This window comes from Halichoeres trimaculatus, unplaced genomic scaffold (assembly GCF_033239565.1).
Source record: "Halichoeres trimaculatus isolate MK-OKI-2021-1 unplaced genomic scaffold, fHalTri1.1 fHalTri1_scaffold_10, whole genome shotgun sequence".
Lineage (NCBI taxonomy): Eukaryota > Metazoa > Chordata > Actinopteri > Labriformes > Labridae > Halichoeres > Halichoeres trimaculatus.
In genome coordinates, this window is record NW_027437187.1 from 8,752,495 (window position 1) to 8,772,993 (window position 20,499).

The following is a 20,499-nucleotide window of genomic DNA, read 5'->3' on the forward strand; positions in this document are numbered from 1 at the left end:
CAGACCATAATTCTGTTGTCGTGACGCTGAACAGGACAAGGGGAAAAAAAAAAAAAAAAAAAGAAATTTTTTTCATCTCTTTTTGGGTATCTCTGCTTTTCGAGTCAGTCATTACTTTGGATGTTTTATTTGTTGGTCATGGACACCAAACTGTTTTTGTCTTAAGTGTTATTCTCCTATATATTTTTACAATTTTCATTCCTGTGTTTGTCTGGAGATCCTACATGTAACCATGGCCACATTGTTTACATGTGAACTCAGCTGTTAGCAGCCTGTTGCAGGTCAATGCTAACTGGTGCAAGGCCAGATGACTTCCCACAAGGTGAGGAGAAGGAGGTGAGGACGACGTGCTGGTTCTCAGGTGCAAGCTAAGAAGTGTTTGACCATCATTATTAAGAGCATAAGATCTATCTCCAATAAGACGGACGAGCTAGCTGTGCTAACCCAGCAACAGAGAGAATCCCAGAGGGCAGAGTAGCATCATGCTATTCACAGACATGACTAACGGAGCTAATGCCAGACACCAACACCACATTGGAAGAGCTTCACCTGCTGTGAGCAGACAGGATCCAGGAGACAGAGACTGAACAGACTGCTGAAGAAGCTCAGTCCTGGACCCTGTGGAGGTGGAGGCTGGCTGAACTGGAGAATGACGGACAAGCTGTCAGCATCTCTATTCTTATGGACCTTTTTGCACTTTCTATACACTTTCTTACTTTTGTTTTCTTGATTGCTGCTGAGACTCCTCATGAATTTTCCCTCAGAGATAAATAAAGGATTTCTATTCTATTCTATTCTATTCTATTCTATTCTATTCTATTCTATTCTAAACCATAGGATGAATGGCCTCTTTAACCTGTGCAGGAGTGCAACACATCAAATCTCATGTTAACAGGTTTTTAAGAAAAGGGCTGATGTTCTATTAAACTCTTTAACAAGTGTCTCACAGCGACCTGTCTCTGTGTGTCTGACAGAATCTCACACAGCATCTTGGGATCAAACCATAGACTGTAACAAAAATGGACGTCAATTTGCTCGGCTCTAAGTGAGGTCGCCACAAAAACGGCTCCCCTTGTGACTGGCTGCAGTATAGGTCAAAAACTCCATCTTTCCTGCCATTTGGGTTGGACTGTGGTCAAACTCAAAAAAATTAATACACGTCGTAGAAATGTTTCTCAAATCCAATTTATGTGGTGATTTGAAAATATTATTAGGCTGCCTTACAGTCAGGTCCTCTTTTTTCCTCTTTATTTTCATTAGTCATAATAAATAGTCCCTCACAGTCTTTACTGCACAACAGCTGCCAATGGCGGCGCCTGTGACAGGGGTATTTTGGCTCTATAACAGCACAATGGTAAACGGCGAAGCCACGCCATCCGCCTTATATACAGTCGATGACTCAAACCAACAGCAAGGAGGGCGGGTGGAGTTTTTTTTTATTTTTGAGGTTTAGATGCGAGACACAAGTCAAGGACATATACAGAGTGATTTAAACACAGCTGGATGATTTGGTGGAAGAGCTGGATAATAAGTCATGTTAGTATTTGTGCTTAGTTTTAGGAGAACACAACCTGCTTGCGGCTGTATCTCCATCTGATGATGGAAGAAAATAAGTTATTTACATTGAGTAACAAAAGCAACATTCAATGGGTTTATTTCAGAGTTAGAAAATAAAACCAGTTTAAAAGATGCTTTTAACCATGTTTTCACATAGTGATGAAATCTCAGTGTTGGTACTTGTTTCAGATACCAGAGCACCATACTGTGTCCATTTTTAACCAAATTAATCAAGTTGTTGACATTTGAACAAATCAAAATTCAAATTTGAATTTGAACAGAGAACAGAGCTCTGTGATGTCACAGCTCTGTGATGTCACAGCTCTGTGATGTCACAGCAGAGTTGGAACATTCTAAGATTCCTGCAGAGTTCACAGACCTCTGAGACAGATACCAGTCTGAAAGGTACAAGTTTGAGGAGCACAACTTGAATACCAAGAGAGACCAAGAGAGACCAAGAGTTACCTGCCAATTGTTGTTTACATTGTGAAGCACAAGTGTCAGAGAACGATGGAATCTGCATCTTTCTGTATGAACAACACTGTTCAGCGGTCAGCCTTGAATGCACGAATGAGTAAGTAGATGAAAAAGGATTTAAAAAAAAAAAGTAAAACAAGGAATATTAAATGCTGATTGTTACCTGAGTCACCCAGACTTTGGGTAATTCAGTGAGCACACAGCTCTAACCTTTGTATCTTTCTGTTCATCCAGGGAACAACACCGACTCATTCGAAGATTCAGCACAAGGCTGCACATCTGAGGGCGCCAAGATTCTCCCCAAGAGAAAATCCATGGGGAGTCTTGAACGAGCCCAAAAAAGATTCAGGACGACTCAAAGTCGCTCCAGCCAGAGCGACTCAATGAGTGACCTGAGTTTGTCGGCTTACTGTGCTCATCTGTATGGCCGTGTAGGTACGTTGAGAGAGACTTGATATTGTTTATATCTGTTTTTCTTAAGACTAGGAAAATGTTAGACTCATGAGATCAGTTCAAACTTGGTAAATGGACGTTTGTGACTTTAATCAACTGTTAGAAGCAGTTTGAACTTCATGTCTAAAATTGATACTCAGTTTTTATTAACTACCAAACTGTTTTACAGATCTGTGTAGTCCACTGATTAATATGACTGGTTAGTCTAAGAACCAACGTGTGGAGTGTGGGTTTGATTTGCTCTGTAACACGTTTGTTTTCTTCCTTTTCTTCTTGTTGATCACGCTTATCCAGGACATGTTCTGAGTCTGTACTCAGATATCAGTGACACCCCGTTTCCTACTGAGAACAAGAGTCCCAGTCAGAAAAGGAAGGCCACTGATGATGAGGCCGAAGAGGGGCCAAGGAAAAAAAGAAGAGAGGTCTCTGCTCCAGCTGCTGACGACCACCAACCAGAACCCAGAGGCTCTGTCTTCAGTGAGGCCGTCCATCAGGTCCCCAAAGACATCCCTGCTCCCAGCAGCTCCACCAGCCCCTCTTCAGAGGAAAATGTCCTCTCAGCCAGAAGAGGTATGTTATTTAAACATCTTATTTATATTATGAGAATAATATTTTACACATTTTGTATTAATATATTTGAATTCAAGTCATGTTTTCCTTTAGAGCCCAGCTCTTCAGTTCAGTTTGATGCTAAGCTAAGCTAATCAGATGTCTGAATGTAACTTGACTCTTTCACAGTAAAGTTTCTGGTTTGGTTTCACATTACAAACCAGAGATAGTTACTTATACGAACAAAGCTACATGAGAACAACCACAAACAGAATCAACGCAGATAGGAGGGATGTTTTCTCTGACTGTTTTTCTTTCTGTTTTGTTTCTGTAGCTGTCTTTGAGGCCACATACCAGCAACAAGAACTGCTTGGTAAAGGAGGCTTTGGCTCAGTTTATGCCGGCGTCAGGAGGGCAGATAACATGCCAGTAAGTTTATTATGCTCCATACTGTTCACATACATGAGCAAACAAAAACACACACACACTCATACACACTCCTGCCTCTGCACTTTAACAGCAAAAACTGACCACATTTTTTTCTGTGTTTTCTGAAGGTTGCAATCAAGCACATCTGTGCGTCACAGGCCAGATACATTTGGGTGGTAAGTAATTTCTTCTTTTATAATCGTTTGAATCTGTAAAATATCAGCTGGCTTCCTTTTTCTGCACCAGTGATTGTTTTTTTGAGATGTTCTGAGCTTGACGGTGGCAGAAATATACTAACTCCAACTAGCACTTTTTTATGACCTTAAAGTTGAATCAATGTTTTTGTTTACTGTTTATGTGTTTGCTCAACTCTGCTCAATCCTTTCTTTCTTTTTCTCTCTGTGAAGACCCAAAATGGAGTGGTCCAGAAAATCCCTCTGGAGGTGGCACTGATGCAGAGGTTCCAGCCAACAACTTCGGGACCCAGTGCAGTTGTGAGCCTGCTGGACTGGTTCAATCTGGGGAAAGAGCTGGTCCTTGTTCTGGAGAGACCAGTACCATGCATGGACCTCATGTGCTACTTGCAGACCAGAGGGTTCAAAATATCAGAGCATGAGGCAAAAGTGAGTACTTGTTCTGTAGTGTTTATCTTTTTTCGTGCAGTGTCCGTGTGAAGCATGCCGTTTAATCTCTACGTGTCTCTTTCTTCTTCAGACCATCGCAAAACAACTGGTGGCTGCTCTGATGGAAATAGAGTCCAGGGGGGTTTTCCACAGAGACATAAAGCTCCAGAACATCCTCATCGAGACCAGCACTGGAGTCCCTCGTGTGAGGATCATTGACTTTGGCTGTGGCGTAGAGTTGTCAGAGCGGCCTCACACCACAACAGAGGGTACGCTGTCCCTCACTGATCATAATCCTTTTCTCTGGACCTTTCAAACATATTCAATGTCTCAGTCCTCTACATCTGTCCCCTCATTAAACCTGAGTGTTGGTCTTTCTTTCTCTGCGTATTATAGGAACACGTCTGTGCCTGCCCCCCGAGCTTTTCCAGAACAAAAGCTACAAGGCCAGACACGCCACAGTGTGGCAGCTGGGGTTGGTTATGTACGCGCTGCTACATGGACAGCACCCGTTCTATGACATCAAGGCTCTGGTCAACAGAAATCCGCGTCTCAATGAACGGCTTTCCACCAGTAAGTCATCTACACACACACACACACACACACACACAAAGTCAGAGCCACATTGAGCACAGTGTGTGTATTTAACCACACTTCCTGTTTGTCTGTTCAGACTGCCAGAACTTTCTACGGGGCTGCCTCCTAAAGAAGCCACAGTTCAGGAGCACCCTGGAAAGGCTGAGGTGCCACCCTTGGCTGCAATGAAGTCCTGGTCCAGCTGAGACGACAGGATGGACTTCACCGAAAAAAAAAAATCAAATCATGGAAACTGAAATAAACACAAAACACAATTTAACACAAAGAAATATGTCAAGGTTCATGCAAACCTCTCCTGAGCTGAATTTTTCATGAAGTATTGACTCCACAGTAACGTGACGAACGGAGCAGAGAAAGTGCAGATCTCCACTGGTCCTGTTTGGGCAATGATGAAGAATGCCCCTTTCACACCTCCTCCTCAGTCACTGAGTGATCTTCTCATCTAATGAGATCTGTGTTTAGGTCACTTTCATCATGCCGTACTTTTATGGACTGACCACATTGATTGTCTAAAAAGAAATCATACAGGGTTTAACTCCTGGTTGCTGCAATCATTCAGCATACAGATTCAGAAGTGCTCAGAAAGCCACTCATTGGTCACGTTAAAGAAAGGGAAGTGTAACACTTATAAAGGGTACATGAGACTTTAAACACAGATCCATTTTTGGACCATTAGCTTCAACTAGCTGAGCTCCATGGAGTGTTAAAATGAGACTCAGAGGAAAAATAAATGAACTGCTGTTGGCCAAACTAAGTAAAGTAGAAACATTTGTTTATCAACTCAATTAAACATTGTTACACACATTTAATTTTAACAACAGTCAACAAATATCAAATTAGCCGATAGCTAATTCTGTCTTGGGTCTTTGAAATGTTGGGTACATACTAAATTTCAGAAGTGGAAAGAGTACTAAGAGTTTGTACTCAAGAACGAGAACTGTTACATAGCTTTAATTGTACTCAATTCCAAGTAAAAGTACTGGTGTTAAAATAATACTCAGGTAAAAGTACTAAGTACTCTAAAAATCCACTCAGAGTATTAATTACTTTTTACACGAGGAATGTTTTACTGTTTTATTGAGCTGTCAGAGACAGACATTCAATGTGATTTGACGAGATGTTGCTGTCACTGCTCAATCTTTGATTGATGTTTCCTTTGTAAAGATCAGTGTACTATCACACATCATGATCAAACATTACTGTATCACATCACTGCCATTAGCTCTGAAGGAAAACATATTTTTAAAAAACTCATTCAACCAGGGAAAGAATTTGAGCTCATTTTTGATCGTTTAGCATTGTATGAATGAGTAAATCTGGTTTAACTTTGCTGATTATTGCTGTTTTAAGACACAAGTGTAAACAAAATTTGGATCATTTAAAAACATCTATTCATGTACACATTCTAAATTGTTTTATCTATTAATCAGAAAAAAAGGTATGGATTATGCATTCACACATGCACACCGACAGCATTTTTGTTGGAAAAAAAAAGTTGCCAGTGTTGCAGAAAAACCTGTGATCACTCACAATTTGTGACCACATCCCTGTTTGCATGGGATGGGTTAGCTCCAATGGCGTGTGCTTGAGAGTTTGACAGCACGGTACAAGAATAATACTGGCATTAACACCAAAACTATCCAAGACACGAACGTCTACAGAAAGACTGACTGATTAAATGAAACAAAGAGTGAGACATCAATTTCCACATGTAACTTAGCATGACACGCAGGCTTAATAACAGCTAATTCAAAATCTCAGAAAATGATGGAAAGCTCTCAGGTTAACTGATGCATCTGGAGGCTGTTTACTTTTCTCCCTCTGTACATGAAAAACTCCTTCAGGTACCACCACGGGCACTTGCCAAGTATCAACTTGAGTTTTAACAATGTTGCATTGGTATGTTACCTCCAGACACCTGTGCTTGCGGTTGCAAAGTTTCCTTTCCTTACATCATTGGCGTGGTCATGATTGAACAGCCTTATTGGCAACAATTTGCAGAGGGAAGGTTTTAATATTGATTCAAATGATGGGCGGCTTGTGATTTTTAAAGCAGCAAAATAGATAACATTGTGTAACTTGTGCTCAAGTATGAGTAAAATTACACACTTGAAAAAATTTTTCATGAAAGTACAACTACCAAAAAATCTACTTCATTCAACTCCAACACATGGTATCCCCAGGGGCTGGGTGATAGGGTGTAGTTTACCTTTTCTGAACTACATCTAAACCCAGAAATTTGTCCTCCTTGATAAAGTTATGCGGCAGACCACTACGTCAACTCATTGTCAATTATCAACAAGGATGTCTCCATCTGTTCTAAGGTAAGATGACATCCTGTTTGAGACAACATACTGTGACTTTGCCAGGAAAAAATATATTTATCTTTGACATCTCTAATGTTATCTAGAGTTAGCCTACGGTTACCTACCGTTAGCCCCTGGCTGTGTTGTTCATCATGTTTCTTTTTATGTAGGGAGTTCATCTGCCTTTTTTTGGTAGAGTTTTAGTTCTTCGGTGACCATAATCATCGCATACAACATTACTGATCCTCTAGCTTGTTGTCTGAGAAAATGATGGAAAATTTGATAAAGGTAAATTTTGTCTTGTAACTGAAGTTTTTAACCAACCTTCTCATCAATAAAACTGTTTAATATATATTCCTCTAAAGTATAGTTTAGACCCTTTTGATGACTATTGGATGTTATGTAATATTTCTGTTTCCAAAAATCATCAATGGCCTCCTGAAAAATGTCTCCAGCCATGACACCTGCAGTAGCACCTGCCACTGAACATTCACAGTTTGAGTGAGTGAGTGGAGGGGGCGTGGCTTAGCCATAGGTCAAATGCTCAAAACTCATGAGTCATCGCTTACAGCTGAATTGGGGCTCTCAAGTGGCTGCCTTTTCCTGATTTCAGGCTCAAAGATGCAGGCTGTCAGGCCACATCCTGTAGTCTGACTCTGTTCCGCTGCGTGTTGACTGCTTTGTTGCTCATACGCGTTCACTCCAACAAGCTGCATGACTGGAGGATAGCCCAAGTCTCAGACCGAGGAGTTCCCACGCTTCCCACCCCATCAATAAGTCTCTTTTCATTCATGTTGGGCTGTAAAACCTCAAACCTGTTGACTCCCAGCCTGGCTCCGCTCGCTCATTGGCCCTCATTTGTCGATGAGTGTGTGCGTATGACCAAAAAATGGGTGTATGCTCATATCACACAGATCAGCATCCATCAATCTAAATGGGCGTCAGGTACGCTCAAATCCCACGCTAAGTCTGAGTTCATTTACGTGTTCATATCAATGTTATCAGCAACCTTGTTTTTAGGAGTTACCAGACACATTTGGAGGGACTGCCAGCAAGCAGAGCTGCTGCTTATGTCTATGTAACGTTACTGGGCTCACAGTAATGTTAGTAGTAGTTGTGGGTCAGATGATGTCAGGGATGTTTATTACAATATTAGGAGCGTCTGCTGCCTTAGCTTACCTTCGAAACATATGTCTCCTCTACGGAGCCTGTCCACTCTGCAAAAACTTTCTCCTCTCAGATTTGTGAGTGTGTTTGTGTGCGCATCCACAGCTATGACTGCTGATAGGTTTTTATCTGAAGCATGGCTCTGCTTGTAACCAATCAGATGGTACTGTGGGTGGGACAGTGCTGGGGATTGAGAAGTGACTGCATACAGCAGCACAGCTGCATCACAGCCAAAATAACAGTTTTAAATTGGTTTCTCATTGGCCATCAGATTCAAAAAGGCTGATGCTGATATGCCTCTAAATTCCAGAGACAAAACCTCTCATTGGTCTGAAACTCTCAAAACCAGGTGAAATATTCAGTAACTCACGGTGCTGAAGCGCTCCACCAGCTCAGGCGTGACTGGGTAACGTAGCTTAATCTTCCGGTACAGCGGCTTCTTCCTGAAGTAGTTGACCAGCTCCACCAGGCTCTCAAACTCTGTCGTGGTGCCAAGCAGGTAGGTACTTCCTTTTTTCTGGATGCGGCAGTGCTTCACTTTCCCATCCCCTCTAAAAGTTAGATAGAGCACATTCATAAAGAAAGGAAAAACAAAAAAACTAGAGAACGAAAAAAAACAGAGATGAGGAGTCACAGCACCTGAATGTGATGGCGAAGGAGTCTGGTTCTCCTTCTCTGGTCCTGATGAGGAAAGCTCCGTCTCTGGGAATCCTCAGCAGGTAATCCTCAGCCTCACCTCTGCTCAGGTTACCGTAGAACCACCTGCACACACACACACACACACACACACAAATGAGCCTTCAGATGTCAGGATGGAAACTTTTGTTCCCTTGAATTTAGCTTGATTTATACCGGCAGAGGAAGTCATTGGTATTAATTGGATTTGATTGTTGGTCGAAGCATCAGAAAATGGACCAGATATTCACACTGATGTACAAACAATAACAAAAAAGTAGAAACTAAACTTTTCTCTAGATTTGATGATGCTATCTTCAGAAGAATGTCTGGAAAATAAAAGCCCTGATTTAAACTCTGTTATCAGGCTCTTAAATGCTCCTTTGTCACAAACCCTTCATGTAGATGTGGGTCGGGCTGTGGCACGGCGTCTGTGAGGCGCAGTTCGAAGTCTTGGCAGCGAAGCGGGCTGTCCCTGTAGTGCTGGATCAGGGCGTACACGCTGGGGAAGTGCAGATTTGGAGTCAGGTAGTAATAAGTGTAAGCGCCGTCTTGACCTGAGCGGATACGACAGTGCTGGACTCTCCCACTGCGCCTGAAACACACACAGACATGTGTAAGAATACAACAGGTTTGAAATAATTATCTTTTAAAATAGCACAATATCTTTTATAGGTTAAGAGTTTCAGAATTTTAGTTTTTAAACTTTTGGTTTTCTTAGCACTTTAAGGGCTGTATGGTGCTGTGTACAGTCAATGAATCAAAACATTTAGTATAAGCTGCCTGGCCAAAAAAGTCACCACCTGGAGTTACCTGAGCAAATAGGTACAAGCCTCCTATTGGATAATGACTGCATGGGTGATTATACTTCAGCTGGCAACAAGTTATTTAACCTCAACCGGTGCAACGAGCTGCTTCTCATTTCTTTAACAACCATGTGGAAAGACACTTCCCGTGGTTGTGGAAAAGATGTTCGTCTGTTTGAGAAGAGTCACATCATTGGCATGCATCAAGCAGAGAAAACATCTCAGGAGATTGAAGAAACTACTAAGATCACTTAAGCATTTGGTGAAATCAAATAGAAGAAAAACAACAGAAGAAATTTAGGGCTGTGTTTAATAGTGAAAGTAAGAACATTTCCAAACACACAATGTGAAGGCTGTGCCTAAAGAAAACCACTAAACAGTGAGGCCAACCAGAAAAACGGCTTCAATTTGCTAGGGAGCATGAAGATTGGACGCTGGAGCAACAGAAGAAGGTCATGTGGTCTGATGAGTCAGATTGACCCTGTTCCAGAGTGATGGTCCATCAGGGTAAGAAGAGAGGCAGATGAAGTGATCTCCCATCATGCCTAGTGCCTACTGTCCAAGCCTGTGGGGGCAGTCTATGATCTGGGGTTGCTGCAGTTGGTCAGGTCTAGGTTCAGCAACAGTCTGTGCTCAAAGAATGAGGTCAGCTGACTACCTGAATATACTGAATGACCAGGTTAGTCCATCAATGGACTTTTTCTTCCCTGATGGCACGGCCATATTCCAAGATGTCAATAACCAGGATTCATCAGGCTCAGATTGTGAAAGAGTGGTTCAGGGAGCATGAGACATCATTTTCACACATGGATTGGCCTCCACAGAGTCCAGACCTTAACCCCATTGAGAATCTTTGGGATGAGCTGGAGAAGGCTTTGCTCAGCGGTCAGACTCTACCGTCATCAATGAAGATCTTGATGAAAAATCAATGCAACACTGGATGGAAATTAATCTTGTGACATTGTAGAAGTTTACAACAATGCTACAGTGAATGCATGCTATAATCAAAGCTAAAGGTGGTCCAATAAAATATTAGAGTGTGTGAACTTTTTTGGCCAGGCAGTGTATTATCACCACTACAAACTTTGTACAGCACTTTCAACACAGGTTTACATGCTTTACAAGATAAAATTGAAAATAAAAAATAAATTTGAGAAAGATATGATTAAAAGCACAAAAATACTAGAAAAATATCAAACAAGGGAAGGGGGTGCTCTGACTGTTAAGGTCAAAGATCACCTATGATCTTCAGCCTTGAATTCGGGACAACGTGAAGAGCAATGACTGAGGACTTCAGGTTATGACCAGTGAAGAGATCAGAAATGAGTGCAAGTCCAGAAACACTAAAAAAGTCAACCATAAAATCTGAAAATCAGTCCTTAAATTTATAAGGAGTCGGTGAAGGGAAGCTAAAAAAAAGAGCGATGGAGTCTCTCCTTCTGGTTCTAGTCAGGAGTTGTGCTGCTGTGTTTTCAAAGGGCCCAAAGATATAACTTTTCACCCCACTTTGACAATAATCATGGAAAGTATCTGATTCCTTGAGGCTGAGCTTAATGAGACAAAATTAATGCTCTGAAAAATATCTTTTGGCTGGAGAAAGAAAAAGAGGAGGTGTTTTACCAGAAAGAGATGGAGAAGTCGTTCACAAAGGCATCGCTTTTTCTAACCAAAAAGGTCCCGTCGCTCCCCCCGCTCTCCACACAGAAATCGTGGATCAGTCGCTCGGCCATATGTCTGCCCTCCTTAATGCGGCCGTGAAACCACGGCTCTGAGATGTGCAGCTCCTGGTTCTAAAGACGAAAACAAACACAAAGTTTGGTTTCTCTGCAGGTCTCTTTACCTTTGTCCAGAAAGCCTGGAATAACGATATGCCACTTCAAAAATGGGTGCAAAGGTTGTCCAGGCATGGATCCATCATTACACATTCAGAATTTGTAACATGGTGAAGACAAACGAGCCAATACATGTAACTCGCTCCTGCTTTGGAAAACACTCACACAGTTTGAAGACAAGCAGGAAGAACATCACACAATGTATACATAATTAAAGAATGGTGCTCTAAGAATGAAAAGTCTATCTTCACACTCTCTTTACCTTCCTGGTATCTTCTTCCTCCTCTTCATACTGCTCTGCATAGTACAGCTTGTCCTCAGAAATCACACAGTAGTGCTTATTCCACCTCTGAAAAAGACAAAAACAAACCACAAATCTTAAACTTTACATCCAAACAAGCTGCTCACACAGAGAACATTACAGGGAATCCAGCACTCATCAACCTGATTCTGTTCACTAAGGGCAATAATAAATCATTTCACAGCTGCTTCAGAAAAGAAATCCCTGCGATGATATGTTTGTACGAGTTGGTTTGCTCATTCACGGTATCTGCGAGGTCTAAAAGTCTGAAAATGTCTAAAATGTAACAAATTTTAATTTAAGGCCTTAAAATGTCTCAAATTCTGTCTAAAATAAAATACCTTGAACACGATTTTGAAAGTTCACAAAATATATATTACCACTACAGCTTTAAAGCAAATACATAAACTTCGGTTTCACTTCTAAATATTTTATGATGCTGAAACATAACTACAAGTACCTTTTTGGCCCAGTCATAAAATTATCAAGGACAACACATTAGATGAAAACTACAGAAAGACAAGTCAAACGGCCTGTTTCAGCGTCTTTGCCCTGCCTCACCATGATGTCTGTATCCGAATCTGAGAGGTGGTCAATCGTCCTCCCTTTTACAAGCTGACGCTCGCACAAACTGAAGCAAAAGCTAATGTACCCGCTCACTGTAAACTGCCGTTTACACGACAACGGTCTTAGGGTTTAACACAAAAGTTTTGCTGCGTTTTGGCCTTGGGTTTACACTGAAACGTAGTTTCAGCCGACCTAATGGTACGGCCACACCGAGCGAATTTGCATGGAGATTACATACAAAGTCAATGCAAAGACCTGTTAAGACGCCGATTCGCCCCGCGTTGGACGCATTTGGGGCGTTTGGATAGTTGGCGTGTTAGGAGCGTTCGTCTCAGACGCCTAAAGACTTGAGTTGAAAATATTGAACTTTCGACGCCAATTTGCGCAAAGGCTGTGCCACGGCAACCATTTGGCGATGACATTCCTTCACACCATCATTGATTTGATGACATCGGGGGGGAACCGCCACCTGCTCCGACTCCAACTCCACCAGAAGATGGAGGAGAAAATAATCTGTGCGGTGTGTCATTATCCAGGGTTATACGATACAACGTGTGTACTCTACAGGGACCGGGAAAAAAAGGAGCAGGTTTAGGTGAAAGTCGCTGAGGAGACAGGTTTTGAAGGTAAGTTCTGTAAATATTCGTTTCCAGCTGGATTTGCCTGCACGGTCTATCACTGAGTCTGTCTGTGTTTTCTTCTGTGGAGTTTTGAGCCTGATAGAGAGGAGGAAATGTATTAATTCATTTAATTTCCTTAGTGGCCCTAATACACCGTCGTATATTGGACTCCCATGGCAAATCCCACAGCAAACATTTTGTATTCCAGTGTGAAAGAGCTCTGAATCAATTCAAATACTTTGAAAGCAATTCCTTACCTTTGGTTTTCCTCCTTCATGACTTTTGTGCTTTTTTTGCCAGCATGGATGTGAAATGGGTATTAAATTGCATTCACTAAGGTCTTAAAAAAGTCTTAAAAAGTCTTAAATTTGACTTGTGGAAACCTGCAGAGACCCTGATTATTTCTCTGTAATGATGCAGCTGTTGATGGTGGTTTTAATCTCTTGGATCAGCCTAGATACGGATCAACACTGCCCCCTGAAATTATTTCAGAAGAAGCTGAACCCACCTGATCCACAGGGTCCCAGATCTCCAGGTCCCCCTGTTTCTGACCCTTCTTGAAGTCTCGAGTGATTCCTCCTCCCTCAACACTCAGCTTTTTGTGCTGCCAAAGAACAATAAAGAAGTAGATCAAAGTCCTGAAAAGTAAAGCTGTTCATAAACACACATAAACGCACACAGACACAGGCAGCGCACCTTGAGTATGATCTTGCCCTTCAGCTGTGAAGGTGAAGGCAGCTGCTCGGCCATCTGCTCCACGGGTTCAGTCAGCAGTTTGTCTCCAAACACGTCTTTGAAGATCCGAGCCATTTGACGCTGCTGCTCGATGGGACAGTGCTCCTCTATGGACAGAATCAGCGGGAACCTGAGAGACGTTTTAAAGAGATGTCAGAGATACAAGGTGTGGATACAAAAGCTTTTCAAAAAAAGACAAACCATATAAAACAATAGAGATACACTTGTTCCTCTTTTAACGTTAAGTTTTCTCATTTTAAGTGAGACACCATCCAGCTATGAGTGCTGCACAGTAAATATTTATAGTACTGTGAGTAAGGCTGAAAAAACGGTGGTAGTGTCAGGAGTACAGCCCAGGAGAAAACACCTTCAGGAAATAAAAAGAAGCCGATCATGCATTAGAAAGCATTGCTTCTGGGAATCCACACAATATTAAAATAAGGATTATTGTAAAACCAAGCTTTACAATATTTAATCTTATTAAAAAGACGCTTGGGACCACTGAAGAAAAAGTTTTTGGTTTTCAAGAATGAACTCAAATGGCCTGCCGGCGTAGGCCTACCTGTTTCTTGCATCTCATTTTCCATTCTCACTCTGTTTCCTGCTCTATCCACTGCCCCCTCCTATCCCATTAAAGGCATATAAAAAGAGGCACATATAAAAGACCAAAAAATGAAACGATAAATAATGAAGTTACAAGATAACCCTTTTAAGCCCTTTTATAATGCCTGAGCAGCCAAAATAAGAAATATGTTCATTAACCTTTAGTAGGAATGCATGTGTCCAACTTTTTAAGTCCTGATACCAACACTGACAATGATCCAATCTGACACCAGTCCTGATTTATAGGGATGCACGAAATTATCGGCACAATATCGGTATCGGCTGATAAAAGCTTAAAAACACGTTTATCGGTATCGGCAGATATGAAAATTTCTGCCGATAAGCACAGCCGATAACGTGCTATTCAGTTAGGATTATTATTATTTTCCATCTGAAAAATAAGCTCCTTAAATAAAATGTAGCACTTCATTTATTTGCACTGCAGAGCTGTGTCTGTCACCAGGTTGTTACAGTAGCTCTAAAATAATCAAATGCAACTTGGTCATGTTTAAAAATGCATTGTACATTTAAAGTTCATGTGATCTAAAGAAATTATTTTTCTGTATTTCAAAACTGAATGTCTTGAGTTTGAAAAAATAATACATTTCTTATTTATGGTAAAATCAAATGTTTTTTGTCTTGTTTTATGTGTTTCTTAAACACATAAGACCGTCACAAAAAGAGTATCATATAAATTCCAGTACAGGATAGACTTAGCTTTCTTTACAGTGAAAAAAACAAACAAACTTGTGATTATCGGTATCGGTATCGGCAAAAAGGGGTATTTGATATATCGGCATATCGGATATCGGCAAAAATCCAATATCGTGCATCCCTACTAATTTAACATTTTTCTTTTCTCTAAAGATGCTATAAGAAGGATCTGTTTTAACTTGACTGCGTTACCATCCTCTGGCCCAGAGTCTCACGCACACTGCCGTAAATTACTTTTAGTGAGGGGTGTTTGTTTTGGGGTTATATGGAGTTCGAATTAAAACAAATTTACTTTGTTCAAGACAACTTTCTACTAGATACAACACACAGAGGTAGGGTACAGTTACGTAGCGCTACAGTTTGAAACATGACATCAAGCAGCCAGCTATATATTAGCGACATCTGCAGTCCGGTGCTCTGACGCATCAGTAGGCTAATGTGACAACAAGTAAACACCGTCAGTTTGTATGTAGTTTAGTAGCTGTTTATATTTAGCTCAGCTGGCAGCCCGGTGCTCTAAGACATATCTGTAATGCGTAACATCAGTAAATCCTGGTTAGCTATGTCCTGCCAGTCATCTACCAAACAGAGCTAACGTAACCTCACTCTTCATTTTATTGATAGACTCTCAAGTTTGAACAGACCACTGCAGAATAACTGCTGACTGTGGGTTGGAATGAACATTATCCCAAACAGTTTAGCTCCTGTGTTATAGAGTAATAAAGCCCGAGCTAAAGGCTAATTAGCCTTTTAGCTTTCTTCTGCTCTTCTGTGCTTTTGACAGTTAGGCTCCAGTGTCCACCATCACTACAAAATCAGTCACAGAAATCGTTTTCAGCAGAGAAAAACACAGATCTCTCTTCCCACTACTAAACTAAGTCAGCCAGTAAGGTGTTGTCATAGAGATCTAGACGTGCTGGTCGAACCCAAACTGGAAGCTAAGGAGTGACAATTCAAAATAACCTGTAAACCTGTAATATTGTCACCGATAATCTCATTTTAAAGTGTGGATTACGATCAGGCATAAATCTAGGAGGGAGACTTTTTCAAGATCACTTTCAAACTCTTCACAGCCCCTTTAAATATGAGCATGAGTCTGAGAGTTATGTTTTGTCAGTTATCTTCCATCCTGCTATTCCAGCTTTGTCTATCAAAAATGCATAGATACACTGATGATGTAACACACACGGTTGTTGAAGACACTGAAGCTCATAGAACTCAGTTAAATAGATCTGTCCTTCGTCACTGATGTACAATCAAACCTTTCGGGTCTGTATCAGATTGATTCCAGATACCAGGCTCAGATCCATTCATCATTGCTCTTTAGAATAAGCTTTACAAAGTCTAAAAAACTTATCTTTTGGTGAGTGAGCCCCACACAGTCTAAAATCAAACTCTAAAGAGATTGTGCTCAAACCTTATGATACAACGACTCTCAACCATTTAAACTTTATCCTCTTCATGTTTTTTCTCTCCTTGATGAAGGCCTAAAGTCTGTCACTGAGGAAGTGTGATATTGTAACAGCAGTCCTCACTCTGATGTGACGAAGGCATGATTGTTTATGGCTTTGACCACATCCTCAAACTTAATCTTGGTGGTTCTGGTCCAGCCGTGGTAGATTATGGGCTCCCCTGGCCCCTCCCAGCAGTCCACTGAAAGGATTCAAAATGAGAAAGGTAAAAAAAACAAATAAACAAAAAATAATATGTGTTTATGTCATGTATATTCTTAACGGGAAACTTACATTCAACACAGCGACATCCCAAACGAAGACAACGAACATACGCCTCTGTGGACGACTCGCTGCGGATCTGATCACCTGTCAGGTAACTGGGGAAGAACATAAAAATGACCTGTTTATTGTATTTTATAAACATGAAACATCATTTTTCTGTTAGAAAGTTCTTTTAACAGCAGAAATTTTAACAATGGTTTTAAATTGCTTGTTAGTCTTGTTTTATTTGACAAAATGGTTTAATCTCTTTACCTTTATCCTACCAGCGTTATATATTCATTGAATCATAGAATTATGTAAATGGAACTTTAATCCTACGCTTCATTGATGTTATTCATCTATTCTGATCTCTCCTCTTCTTCATACTGTATCTTTTTGATTTTTTTTTTTTTACTTGTTTAGTTTAAAGGTATGGTCTGCAGGAGTTTTTGTTGCTTGTTTGTAAACACAACATTCAAACCAGGCTCCTCCTCCTTGGCTCAGTGCCAGCAGCAGCACACACCCATAGCCTCTGACAGTGACGACACGAACACACTCACTAGCCCAGCAACCACCTGTAGCATTACAGTTCTACGTGAGAGGGACTCAAGAGCTGTTCATCAGGCTTAGCATGTTAGCCTAGCCAAGCTAATAGCCAAGCTAAAGTGAGTAAAAGTTGAGCAAAGCTTCACCCTTGTTCAGGAAGCTTTATCTGTTTGGCGTTTGACTATTGACTATTGTAGCTGCTCTGATTAGCTTCCACTCGTGATCATCGACACACAAAGTCACTTGCGCACAGGGTGCTCTTTGATTGGCTGATGTAACCACGCTTACTCCCCACCCAGAAACGTCCATTACAACCAAAACATAAACATTCAGGCAGTGGAGGGGTCTAAGGCAGACACAGACACTGACACACATGCAAAGAGGCCTAAGAGAGCGGGATTATTCATGTAAAAGTTTACTTTTTATTTCATCATTTTTTTTTTAAATCCTGCAGACTCTGATTTTAAGTTGGATGTGTGTGTGTGTGTGTGTGTGTGTGTGTGTGTGTGTGTGTGTGTGTGTGTGTGTGTGTGTGTGTGTGTGTGTGTGTGTGTGTGTGTGTGGAGTCATACTGACGTGTTGTGTGAGGAGCTGATCCAGTAATGGGACAGCGGGTAGTTCATGTCCAGGTGGCAGATTCCCGAGAACTTCTCGTCCCATACAGAGTTTTCTTTGGAGAACAGAAAGCTGAGGAACTAGACGAGAAATGAACACACACACACACATGCACTGGTGAAGCCTGTGTGATGCACTATTTCTCAAACTGGTGTTCTCTTCCTGCTTGCAACGATGACTTTCTTGTGAAGTGAGTTAACTTCCTGAGAAGCGTCGGCTGCCACAGTCGGCTCAGTGTTTCGTATGACACAGCAGAGGCTCAATGTGACGATCAAACACATTTTTACTCACAGTGGTTTGCATCAGAGTCTTTAAGTAATCTGTCATTGTCACACACACACACACACACACACACACACACACACACACACACACACACACACACACACACACACACACACACACACACACACACACACACACACCAGCTTCAGGTAGACAGAGTACCTCGCTGACAGTGAACTCCGGATCATTTGTTTTTCTCATGGTGTCGTCGATGAAGGTGGTCATCACATCTCTGACCTGGCTGAGATCACTGGCCCAGGGCTCCTGAGGAGGAGGCAGGATGCAGAGACAGAGGAAAAGATTAAAGAAGGGGAATCATGCTTCTTAGGGTGTCCCTCTGGTACCCATGTAGTAGCTTTTCATGATTAACTGCTAAAAAAATCTTTTCCTCTCTTACTAGTGTTTTAAAAAACTCTTATTTCAGCCTCCATCTGAAACGCTCTGGTTTAGCTGCTGTCTCTTTAAGGCTCCCTGATCCACACAACCCCTTTCCTTTGATTGGCCAACCCTCTAGAGCAGTGTTTCCCAAACTTTTTTCAGGTGACCCACTGTTTTGGAGGAACAAGCCACGGCGACCCAATCCAAAATATGTCCAATCTGTAAACCACTTGACAGGATAACGGTGCAAAGATTTAAAAAAAAGGTTCTTTAATCATGTTTCTGCATTATCTTACATCTTTTGTACCAGCTAAAAGACCGAACAAATTTGATAAATGTATTAAAGCTTTGTTAGGCTTACACACCAAAAATACTTGCATTTGTACGATACGGGTTAGCCTGCTTGCTTTTCAGGATTGTTTCTCAGTCATGTGATATTTAGGACAAGATACTAAGATGCGAAGTTGATCCAGAATTAAGGTAACAGCATCAGTCCATGCCTCTATTATATTGATATTGATCAAGAAAACAAATACGGAACAATCAGAAACTACACTGCAGAGTGACAGGACTGTTTCAGAGAAAAGGAAATACCAACAGCGGGTGACAGGAAGAGGACCTCACGCTGTGCTGCTGTTACCGTCTACATCTGATAAGAAGGCCGGCAGAAGAATAACCTTCACACTGAGACGTTTACGTGAATGAGACTCTGTTTAATGTTTATCTAACTGATCATTAAAGCAATCAATCTTTATCTATGTTGCTCCAACTCATAATTATTGACCACAGATGCTTTACAAGCAGCTCTGGATTGTTCTCTGTGATTTTACTAATATTATAATTACTTTTATTAACACTTTGCAGCATTGAGTAAGCACGAGTGGTAAGACCAAACTTCCTTAAACAGACAGAAACCTCGAGCAGAGCCAGACTCATATTAGACAGACATCTGCTGAGGCCGTGTTGGCAGGTGGTAAATGGCAGATACACCTAAACTCCTATAGTGTGTTTTTAGTCTTTCTGATCACTCAAAGAGCTTTACAGTGTTATTTAAGCCCTGTTTCCACCAAGCAGTCAGTACAGTTTGGTACGGGTTAACACTGATCCTGTTTGTGTTTCCACACCCAACCATGCCCACTCGTGGTAGGTGGCGTGTAAGCCAGGTGCCAATAGCTGCGCCAGTTACACAATAGCGTGACGCCACAGCAGCGCAAGACAGTGTACCCCGCAATAAATCCAACAAAGGAGAAACAAAGAGCAACGATGGAAGACATCCAGAAATCTATCTTCTTTGTGATTGGTAATGACCTCCGGACTGAAGCCAGAGCATTTAGGATCAAGATCAGCCCAGACACAGCACTGACCAGCTGCTTCGTGTACGCAGCCATGGTCCAAGTGTCACAGCCAAGGACGCCACAGCTGGAAATGGCTCTCACCTCCTGTGCAGTAGCCTGTGACCCATACGTTTGATTTCTCCATCTCATGGCTTCAAGCTTTATTTATTTTTTTAAGACCACTCTGCCCTAACCTTGCAGAGCAGATGGACCTGCAGATCCATCTTGCCAGGCTCCATTGACCAATGAATTCATTCAGCCCAATCATGGAAGAGAGGCGGGAGCTGCCGGAGCAGCGGAAGTGACGACAAGATGTGACGTCAGCAGACTTTCGTATTTGTCAGCGCTCCTTTGATTCTTAAGTCAACTTTACAAAACAGCAGCAGTCATCTAACACCATTATCACAGCTGTTTCTCGTGTTCCTGTAGTTGTTTTTCTGTTGTTCTGAGCAGCGGCGCACATAAGCTACATCATAGCGTGGCTCGATGTGGATTTGTCTGTGGTGAGTGTGATAATCAGAACGGTCGTCCAATCACCAGCTGCTGATTTTTTTGAAGGTCCTGCATCTGAAAACAAATCCCAAGAGCTGCTACCCAGATGGACTAGTGAAATAT

At 41.6% G+C, this 20,499-nt stretch overlaps 1 protein-coding gene across 1 annotated transcript in view; it reads right to left on the reverse strand.

Annotated features, from left to right (window-relative positions):
* Nucleotides 1-20,499, reverse strand: part of LOC141797099 (1-phosphatidylinositol 4,5-bisphosphate phosphodiesterase gamma-2-like) — a 58,159-nt gene that overhangs the window by 17,972 nt on the left and 19,688 nt on the right. Inside the window, exons 10-20 of the mRNA XM_074678522.1 lie at nucleotides 18,335-18,436; nucleotides 17,849-17,967; nucleotides 16,757-16,842; nucleotides 16,547-16,664; nucleotides 13,656-13,824; nucleotides 13,468-13,563; nucleotides 11,734-11,820; nucleotides 11,260-11,429; nucleotides 9,228-9,428; nucleotides 8,798-8,920; nucleotides 8,529-8,709 (exon numbers count right to left, since the gene is read on the reverse strand). Of these exons, the coding sequence (XP_074534623.1) occupies nucleotides 8,529-8,709; nucleotides 8,798-8,920; nucleotides 9,228-9,428; nucleotides 11,260-11,429; nucleotides 11,734-11,820; nucleotides 13,468-13,563; nucleotides 13,656-13,824; nucleotides 16,547-16,664; nucleotides 16,757-16,842; nucleotides 17,849-17,967; nucleotides 18,335-18,436 (1,452 nt within the window). The remainder of the gene's footprint in view (nucleotides 1-8,528; nucleotides 8,710-8,797; nucleotides 8,921-9,227; nucleotides 9,429-11,259; nucleotides 11,430-11,733; nucleotides 11,821-13,467; nucleotides 13,564-13,655; nucleotides 13,825-16,546; nucleotides 16,665-16,756; nucleotides 16,843-17,848; nucleotides 17,968-18,334; nucleotides 18,437-20,499) is intronic.